This window comes from Mastacembelus armatus, chromosome 4 (genome assembly GCF_900324485.2).
Source record: "Mastacembelus armatus chromosome 4, fMasArm1.2, whole genome shotgun sequence".
NCBI lineage: Eukaryota > Metazoa > Chordata > Actinopteri > Synbranchiformes > Mastacembelidae > Mastacembelus > Mastacembelus armatus.
The window spans coordinates 26,670,407-26,680,693 of NC_046636.1; the positions used below are offsets into that span (position 1 = coordinate 26,670,407).

General features: G+C 43.7%; 1 protein-coding gene across 2 annotated transcripts; it reads right to left on the reverse strand.

Moving 5' to 3' along the window:
- Positions 1 to 1,496: 1,496 nt before the first annotated feature.
- On the reverse strand, positions 1,497 to 10,148 carry matk (megakaryocyte-associated tyrosine kinase). 2 transcript variants are annotated; one of them, XM_026304688.1, is made up of 13 exons: positions 9,967 to 10,148; positions 9,800 to 9,867; positions 9,257 to 9,370; positions 9,009 to 9,124; positions 8,479 to 8,698; positions 7,332 to 7,425; positions 7,072 to 7,137; positions 6,843 to 6,942; positions 6,618 to 6,702; positions 6,101 to 6,174; positions 5,746 to 5,941; positions 5,308 to 5,394; positions 1,497 to 3,937 (listed from the first exon to the last, which is right to left on the reverse strand). In XM_026304688.1, the coding sequence occupies exons 2-13, from the start codon at positions 9,806 to 9,808 to the stop codon at positions 3,710 to 3,712; spliced, it is 1,389 nt and encodes a 462-aa protein (XP_026160473.1). In that variant the 5' UTR covers positions 9,809 to 9,867; positions 9,967 to 10,148; the 3' UTR covers positions 1,497 to 3,709. The 2 variants fall into 2 exon arrangements, with proteins under 2 accessions (XP_026160473.1, XP_026160474.1); XM_026304689.1 differs by lacking the exons at positions 9,800 to 9,867; positions 9,967 to 10,148 and having other exon boundaries at positions 9,227 to 9,364.
- Between the last annotated feature and the right edge of the window lie 139 nt (positions 10,149 to 10,287).

Below are 10,287 nucleotides of genomic sequence, written 5' to 3' on the forward strand. Positions count from 1 at the left end.
ATTATCAGTAATTAAATCATGGGACATGAACATGTATTGATTGATTGGGAATCACTAAATAACCACATCCACCTATAGCTGATATTTAAAGGGGAACTCCACTAATGTGTGTGAAAATAATAAACCCCCTAATGTGAGGCAGGTCTGCCCGACTACAAGTTTAAATCTGGGGATGTGGTGAAAGAAAAAGTCCTGTGCCCTGTGCTCCTCCCCTTTGCCTGGTGCTAGTGACCTAACACACCAAACCTCTGCTCCTTATACATGCAAGAACAAATAATGGAAAATATATTTCCAGTCTCAGTGGCATACGACACCACAAATTCTCCACATTGTTGTCTTTATTGACAAACACTAAGTCGAAACCCAGAAAACTACAGTGTGACATGACGACGCTGAGTTACCCAACAATCCTTCATGCTCACTGGTCATTAGTGTGTTGGCAAAATGACTCTCACTGCCAACAAGCTTATGGAACAGTGACGGTCTAAGATGCTCGTTTATCCCCTTATGATTTGTTAATACATTTTTGTCTTTCCACTGTTTCTGTGTTATCCTAATTGAGCATAAATTAGTTAAGAGGGAGCAATGTAGCTGTCAAGCTGCTTAGATTTATCAGATGACAACCTAAGTCCCCCTGATCCTATTAGAGGTAAAAGCAGCTAACGTGTAAATGCGCAGTGCCAGCTTATTGAGGGGGTGTAGAGAGGGATTGAGAGAGAAAGGGTGAGGTGGAGAGAAGAGTGAGGGAAGGTGAATTCATGTGATTCTCTATGTTTCTGTTAAACAAACACAGGTATCTCCTGTTTCTTGTCAGCCTTTCATTCACAAGTATGTCACGTCTGATCGTCAGCATTAACACAGGACCTGTACATTGTTTACGTCTGGCTTCTCTCGGTAATAGAGTAATACCAGTGTTTAATGCAACAGAAGAAACGTATTTAGACTGTTGACGTGTTTGATTTCCACTATAGGTTTAACCTTCACACCTCAACTTCCTTCCATTATCTTCTGGTTTTTATGTTGTGATCACATGACTCAATTAGCCTAAATTAGCCACTTCTGCTGCCTGCATTTCAAGTGGTTTTTAGTAAGTGAAGCAAAAAATAATAATAATAATAATAAAGAAAAAACAAAAACAGTAAATTATTTCAAAATTAAAGCATCTTTCTTTTTCGTAAGTCTGTGCATTATTGTTTTCCCAGTCATTCACACAAGCACCTATACTACCAGGCCTTATTTTCCTAATTGAATTACAGACCAGTAAGCTTTCACACAGTGGCAGCACGTTCACGTTCATCCTGTTAGTTGATATAATGACTGTCAACGGCAAAATATTTGTTGTTGTACTTCAGAATGTGGCCTATTGTTGCTGAGGCAAAAAGATTTAAAAAGAGGCCAAAGACAAAGGCGGCTAGAGGAACAATCCTGGTCTGTTGTCTTACTGTCCTACTGCTTATAAACTGCACTGCAGTGACAAATACCAAGTTTGCTTCAGCTTAAATCAAATGACATCTTTTATTTAGTCTCGACATGACGACGGTGAAAAAGAGGCTTCGTTTTGTGGTGAGAAACTGAAAATATCTGAACGTGAATATAAACATTTCACTTAAAATGCAGCTGGTTGTGGAATGAGTGATATAATAAATAGATGTAATAAATAGCAGACGTAACTGTGTATGTATAATAAACATCAAACTGTGCCATAAGATTAGGAAAGTAAAAAGCATGTTGCATCTGAAAATAGCCCATGAGTTCCCAAGTGGATGGTGGATAACACAAAGTCATTACACATAATCTCAAAATCCCAGTAAAAATGGAAAAGAAAGTAGTAATAAATGTCATATTTTCCCATAGACAACGAATTCAATTTAAATGAATCAAACCAAAGCCCTTTGCAACTGTGCTGACTGGGGAAGGTGTGATGGACAACGTGGCATTTACAGTAACGGACCTGGAAAAGCATCACCAGGGATGAAGATCTGCTGATGTGGACTACTGTCTTACTGTCCCACTACTTATAGACTCCACTCAGTCTCTGCTTTGTCTTTTCTCTCTTTAGCAACAGCTCATTGTCTGTGAGTCGATGTCACTGCTGCAGCAGATTAGCTCTTCACGTTAGACCCTCGAAGTAAAACCTCTCAGCTCCCACATTAACATGTGTGACCTGCTCGTACGTCGGCCTCACAAAACTACACAAGGAAACACCCGCTGATTATCAAAATCCTTCACTCAGTAATGTAAAACCCGTCCCCATCGATGACAGCAAATCTTTTATCTTTTTTTTTACATTCGGTTCCTTTATAAATCCTTCTGCAGAAAATTGGTGCTCATCCCTTTAGAGGCCTGCAGGAAAACACAGAGCAGATTGAACAAGTCATGGAAGACCCTCGCTCACGCTGCATGATAACACGGGACAGAGGATCAAGCCTCAATTTGGGGTGGGTGTCCTGGGACAGAGACAAACCCCGGGCTTACACAGACTTAAGTCAAACAACATCTGTAATTTGGTCCTGTGATGTGAGAACAAACCAAAAAAACAAAAAAAACAAAACGATGCTTCATTTTGTGGTGAGTTTTATAAGCTGCGTGTTTTAGTATCATCACACTGAACAACCTCTATTAAAAGGCACAGGACAATCACATGCTGTAGAAAGGAATGTATGAGCACTGCAATAAATATGTAACTGCCTATGAATAATAAAAATCTGCATCCCCAAGATTAGAAAACCTTCAGTACCTGTGAACAGCCCAAGAGTTCCCAAGAGGACTGTGGATTAGTATCTATCTATCTATTATCTATTATCTCAAAATGATAGCAGAATCATATGGAGGGGTAGTATTATATGTTGTGTTTTCCATAGAGTCACGCCTTAGAAAACAAATGCACGTACGTTGACCAGTGGAGTTTGATGGACAATACGGAAAAAAGGTGTCAGGCTTGGTTTTGTAAAAACAGAAAGAAAGTAAAAGTCCAAGTTTGGCCTCTGACGCTCATAAAAGTCATAAAGCTCCTGCAGTAAGTAAATATGTTCTAATATTCTCTGCACACCAGCAGAACGTTAACTGTTTTGTAAAATACAGAGGTAAAACTCTTCACTTACTCTACCAGCAATAAAATGAGATATTTCTGAGTCGACGGCAAACTGCTGAGCATTAATGTCAAATACGAGCAGATTCCAGTGATCTCTGGTTAAATCCACGATACAGATGCATTTTCCATCTCCTCCATCCTCTTTCCTGACATTAAATACAACCTGCATCGACTCTTCATAGTCAGTCATCAGATTTTGATCATTACAGGCATGACATTCAAATAAACAAACACTAAAAAACAGTTTTCCACATGAGTCTGTAGCATTCGTGCTGTGTTTTCATGCCAATCTAAGCAGTGGAGAGACATCGATTCGGGCCAAACACACTATCACTGCCATCCTCAGTGGAAATGATTAGGTTCAGCTATTTTCCTTGGCTGACACCCACTAAAGCTAAATTTAGTTAAATAAACCTTTTGCGACTTGTACTCCCTGAAGGCTGCATGATTATTGTCTCGGCCCATCTGCTACGTTAAAGTGATCCAGCTCGAACTGTACGAACACATGGCCCCACTTGTTCATCTTATGTGATAAATACCCCACAGGAGGGAGTATAACAGTGTGTGCATCAGCTGGGGCCAGCACTCTGTTTCCACCATCCTGATTCACAGCCAAGATCAACATCCAGATCCAGACCTGATCCCATCCTGACGCAGCGACTCATGGCGCGGGCTGAGTTTTCCCATGTCTCTCTCAAGTTTCTCCCTCAGTTTGTGGAAGGCAGGTCTTCTGCGGGGGTCCTGCTCCCAGCAAATCCTCATGAGGGCGTAAACACCAGGAGGACAGTCCTCTGGAGCCTCCATGCGATAGCCCCCTTCCACTCGCTCCTTCACCTCATTCAGAGACTACGTGAACAGAAGTGACGTGTGAGACATTAGTTTGCAGTAAAAATAAAGTCGTGGACAAACTTATACTGTGATTTCTTGTTGCTTGACATGGATGTGAATAAAGTCAAAAAAAAAAAAAATCAATCAATCAAACTGTGATCAGCGTTTCTTCAGATTGGCTGAAATCAGTGATATGATCTTACTCAACACATGTTAAAAACAGACATTAATGACACACGTCAGTTTGCTCCGTGTGTCAGCAGGTAGTAAATTAGCTGGAGCAGAACTTAATTCAGGGGGAAATAAACTTGAGCCCAATACACCAGGCTGTGTATATGTTAAACAGGCTGTAATTAGTAGGTAATTATCTGCATTTAAAGGGACACCACCTGACGTGAGGTGCGAATGACACATCGAGGCCGTGCAGCACTAACTGTCCCTCTGTTTAAAGCTGCCTGATCCTGCTGTCATCACCGAACCACCGACCAAGACGGCTCAGCGGTCAGGCAGCAGGGATTACCTGAAGGAGGCCAGTGTGACAAGCACAGCTCTGTTTAAGTAGCGTAATTTCCTCCTTTGCGGAGTCCGTCCATTACACCATCAACGAGCTCACGTGACGTCAGCCTCTGCTTCATCTGTTTCCACACGTCACCACCTGCTTTCCGGCCTGCGGCTCAGGTACAGAGTCCCTTTCCCTGCCTGTCAACACTGAGGCTTCACACTGAGAACGAGACGTTGATTTCTACATATTGTCCTTTCACAGTGAACAGCCATAGACCGCTATGAGCTGCTACTCTCTGTGTGTAACCTGAAGTGGTTTCAGAGGCAGTAGCTCGATCCACGATGACTAATCTGACCTCTAGGCCTGGCAGCTCCTCTGTGGACGCCTCTACTGGAGCTGTGACTCCTGACGTGACGCGGTAACAGCTTTACGTAACTGGCTCGACACTCATCCCTGACAGCTGGGGCTGGGAGGGAAGTTGAAGGATGACGAAGGACTGATAAGAAGTAAAACCTTGGAGACTCATTGAAATGGTGACTGCTCATGATAACGGACAGAGCCGAGGACAAGATGGGGATGTGCACTTTGTGCGGCAATGAATGAATGCAGCAGTTTGACAAGGTAAAGTGTCAAACATGTAATCAAACCTGAAGTGGAAAGAACTGTGAGTATTAGAACCCAGATGAGAAAATCACACAAGAACCACAAATTAAAGGAACAGTGTGAGAAAACACATCTGGTCATCATTTTAATTTTCATTCAAATGAGACAAACATCAGTCAGTGAGCAGAGCATCAGTCTTCCCATCTAATTCTTCAGTTTTTACTGTGACTGTCTATGATGCACAACACACACACACACACAATGACACACTGGTGCTACCTACCATCTTAGGGTAAGGCTGACGACCGTACGAGAAGATCTCCCAAAGAAGAACGCCGTAACTCCAAACATCAGACTTTGTGGAGAATTTCTGCATCATGGGAACAAATGTACATATAAAGAAACTGACTGATTCAAGATCTAAATAAAAAGACATCAGGTTCTCACGCCAACATGGGTCTTAGTTAATGGGTATTGTTTTATTAGTTATGTGCCTGCTGCCATTTCCATGTGATGCCTGCACATTGATTAAAATGCTAAACTAAATGTGTTGACTAGTTAACACAAACATTAACAACATTACACTGAACTGCCACAGTACGGATTAATAATTATGTCTACTCAGTAAATAATAAACTGTATAGATGCCTCGGAGTAATGAAGGTTAAAGCGTACGTTCACAGGGAAAATGAAAAGTGACACACCAGCTGTTTGAACCAACCTCTTTCTTCAGAGCTTCGGGGGCGGTCCATTTAACCGGCAGCTTGGCGTTATCCGACGCCTTAGAGTCGACCTTGGTCAGGCCAAAGTCGCTGATCTTGGCCACGTTGTCGTCTGACAGCAGGACGTTACGGGCTGCCAAATCTCTGTGAACCAGTTTCTTAGACTCCAGGTACTCCATCCCGTCACACACGTCGCTGCTCACGAACACGCAAACACACACGACACAACGACAGTCACTGTCTGAAGTCAAGCAACGTGTACTGCAGATGTGCTTGTTGCACCTGTTTTACCAGCTGTGCTCCACATTAGTGCTGCACAGACGGTAACCTGACTACAGGTTGTCTTGAACTCACAGTGCAAAGCGAAGCAGCTGATCTGAGTTTACAACTGAACGTCCCCTTGTCCTGAGGAAGTTAACCAGATTTCCCTGCAGCACACGAGCAGAAGGAAAAAGTCATTATTCAGGTTCTGTAAGAGGATTTCTCCATTAGTGCCAGGAATAATACATTTCACTTCTGGTGCAACAGAAACTCACAATCAGCAGAAACCTAAAGTGCTTAACAAGGACTTATGGGTGAGTGTCTGAATTTTGGCTTCATTTTTTCATTTATTTTGGCAGCTCCAGGCAGGAATAATTTTACCGATAGTTAATTTAATAAGTTACTAAAATCTGCATAAACGCTTTCCTCCCTAGCCACCGGTGGTGAACCTGTAGAGAAAAGCTGAGCTATTCATAGCTGGTGAATTCAACTCTGTGCTCAGAGGGGTTAGGTGTCACTACACCCACTAGAGCAGTTCATCACACAGCTGCCTTTGTACCTTTTCTCATCATGAGGTTCTTTCCATTGATGAATGATGCGTTTACTGTACCTTACTCATGAGCTCTGTGACGATATGAAGGCCTTTGTGAAGAATGACGCCCAACAACCGCACCAGGTTTTTGTGCTGGAGCTTCCTGGAAGAAGTGAAACACAACATTTAGACACGATCATCCACCACAGAGCGAACACACCGAAAGTGGCTGTTAATCCACTGATTTCTCACACGCTTGAAAGGAGTTTTGACAGAAGAAAATGATGAAACCTTCAGACTCACGTCATAACTGTAGTCTCCTGCAGGAAGGCCTGGGCCGTGACATCACATTTAATGGTTTTTACTGCCACCCTCTGGCCCATGTACTCTCCTTCATACACAGCTGGAGTTAGGCAGCACACACACGAGATGATCAGAGAACATCTTGACAAACAGGGACTCTAGTGTCTTTGGTGTCCTGTAAATGTGCAGCGTGAGAGTAGGCTGATAAAAAGAGGAAGAGGAAGCTCACCACCAAACTCCCCCTCTCCAATGTTCTTTCCCAGGGTGAGCTTTGTAATGTCCAGCAGCCATCCAGCTGAGGAGGAAAGAGACAGCAACAGCACCTTAACATGCATTCATGGGTATTATTATTATTATTAATGATGTCTGACAAAGTAACACTGCCCACCGCTAATTATGTTTTATCATTTTACAAAGAAAAGCTGGTTTAGTTTAACTCGTCTTCCAGTCCTGCCAAAGACACACAGCTTCTTCGAACATCAGACTTACTCTTCGACAGCTCCAACTCAGCTGACTTGGTTCCGTGCTTTTGTTTGGGTTTCAGAAGAGTCGTAGCAATGGAGCCTTTGTTGTTGGAGTAGAACTGCACAGATTAAAACATCACCACCAAAAAATATTATTCATAGTAAATATTAGTATCTCTAATAGGTGTCATTTCTGAAAACTGACATACGCATCGGTTTAGGTTTATTAAAGAACTGTACATCTAATTTTAGTCTCTTGCTGTGGAAAGAATAATGAGCTCAATCAAAATTTGAGAGAACTCTGCAAGAACACCCCCTCAGTACACAGGAAACCCTTTGAATACTGCGGTGAGGACTGTGGTGTCACTGGAGAATAATATAGATCTACATGTACCTTCAGAAACCATCGAGACACAACAGACAAGTAGAGACAAAGTTCAGTGTCTCTGTCTTGCATGAGGGGCTTGCAGCAGTAAACAAGGAGCACATTAAAGTCTGGTTCTACGCGTCTTAAACAATGATTCGGTGCAAATATTCATCTGGTCTATCCTCCCTCAGCTTCCTCGCAGGACTAAGTCAGTGTGACTCAGGCCTGGAGCCATGTGTGGCCGCCTGATAAAGAGGCTGCAGAGCGAGAGCTGCCGTCTCTCTGGAGTCTATCTCCAATCATCAGTGCTGCAAAGCTTTCGACGCATCCTCTCTCAAACAGGCAAACTACAGATTAACCATAAAAGGGCTGATCTTCATGCCTTCTCCTCTTTCACGTTCAACTGTGCGTATTTTTACTCTGCTGTCAGTTAAACTGAAGGCGTGTGGGGCAGCAAACAAACAGTGGAAAGAGTTTCATCATTTTCACTCTATGCCAACTCATGACCCAGCGGCTCAGGCTTTTTGTCTTGTGACCCCTCGTCAGAGCCTCGTCCTTAGTGTGGACATGACCTTTAGGCTCTGTGGGTGACAATGTCTGTGCAGACAGACTGAGGACAATCGGACGCATTGACAATTTGGTGCAGAGCTTCCTGGTCCCCAGAGAATGACACTGGTTGACACAGATCATTGTGAAATTTGCTACACAGGTTGTTATGATGAATTTTGGCTGATCCCTTTCTGTTTTTATTTGGCTCTACGCCGAGTCCAGGAACAAAACGCCCAGTCAGTCCAGTTCCTCTCACCTCTATCATGTCAATGAGGTTGTAGAAATACTGTGCGTTGTCGATGGTGAGCTTGTTGTCCTGATAAATCACCCGGTAGTGGATGACCTCTCCGGCGACACTGACGCACAGGACGTAGTCGCCTGGGTGGCGAATAGACTCTCGCACCAGGAACAGGCCATCCTCGGCCGGCTGCAGCTTACTCACGGCTTCTGGACCAGAGATCTTCCCATGAAACCAGCTGATGAAACACAGCACAGGGAGAACCACATAAAACGTCTGTCAGCAGATCGTGTTGGCACGTTATCAGGTCGGGGTCTTCAATAAGACTCAAATATCTTTTTATTTTTAACAGGCAGGATGTGGATGCACAAAGGAGAGCTATGTTAGGCAGCTAACACATCAAAAAAGGAAATGATTAATCTCAACATAGTGGTTGTTTGCACATCAGGGGCCTCCCTGTCACACTCACACTGCGAGTGTTAATCTACATGAGCTCAACAGGACTCTGGCTCTAAGGAGTTTAACAATCAGAGGTAGAGGAGACGTACGGCATGAGGCTGAGGCTCGGGTCCACACGGAGAGCCTCTCGTTCACGAACACCGCTGGAGTTTATGAGTCCTTCCTCTCCCGTGTTGTTGTGTCTGGCCTTGTAATACCCCTTTCTCTGCAAGGGAGCAAAAAAACAAAAACGCCTCGTGTCAGGGGGTTGAATAAAGAAAGTGCACGAGTGTTAGTACGTGAGAACGTCGCATTAAGAGGAAAACACTTCAGCTGTATAGCTTCATCAGCACAGTACCGTGCTTGTGTCAACTATGGTGAGGATGTCTCCTTTGTGGTACACCAGTTCTCCAGGTTTGGGTTTCCTATGGTCCCCCTTAGCGACACACTGTGTACCAGCAGCCCAACTCATCTACAGGAGCAGAGACACCAGAGTGAGAGACCTTATTATGGACATATGGTGAAAACTGGTCTTTTGACTTACTGGGCTGTTATTACCTAATCATTCCTTAAAGGAAGTAGTCATTTATACTATTTATACAGAAAGCAAAGTAACTGATGGTAGTTTAGTTTCAGTGTTTTCAGTTTAAACACCGTCTTAAACCATCTCTGTTGCACCTGGACTTAGTGCCAAATCATTATTTTCTTCCAGGAACCTTCCTAGAAATGATGGACCCTCAGAATAACCAAAAAAAAAAAAAAAAAAAATCCATAAAAGAACAGAAATCTGACTTTAACAACAGATTTTTAGATTTTCTATACTTATATTCGAATATGACTGTAATATGTCTCTGTTTGAGCCAAACAACTTGCACAGCCGCTAATAAAGGAGGCGCATCACCTTTGCCATGAGCCGGACAGGAGCGCTGGGTAAACCTGCTGTTAACCTGCTGTTAACCTGCTGTTAACCTGTCAAAGAGAAAAGGCTCAGTTAAAAGATACGGTCAGCAAACTAACCATTCGGACACAAAGCAGCTGGAAATACAAAAGCTGGTCTGGTTTCAGTACCTGAGGCTCAGTGGGCAGACGCGTCCGGACCAGGTCGGAAAACTGGATGAAAAACCAAACCAAACCAAAACAGCAGGACGAGCTCGGATCCTCAACGGCTGCTCCTCTGCGTCGTCTCATCCAGTAACTCAGCAGGTCCCGTCTGTGTCCAGACACGACTGTCGTGCACTCAATTCAAGCCACTTCCTCAGTTTTTAGGAAAACGCATCAGGGCGGCGCAAAAACAGACGCTGTGCGTGCGTGTGCGCGTGCATGCGTGCGCGTAAATCTGCGCCCCGTTTACCTGGTCCACCCAGACCGAAACACACTCTGGAGGCGAAA

Bases quoted from the DNA above. Each gene is read 5' to 3' on its own strand.
- matk (XM_026304688.1), bottom strand. The intron at 6,943-7,071 runs GTGAGCTTCCTC...GCCTAACTCCAG, and splicing joins TGGAGAGGGGGAGTTTGGTG to CTGTGTATGAAGGAGAGTAC. The intron at 3,938-5,307 runs GTAGGTAGCACC...CTGTTCACGTAG, and splicing joins GTCAGCCTTACCCTAAGATG to TCTCTGAATGAGGTGAAGGA.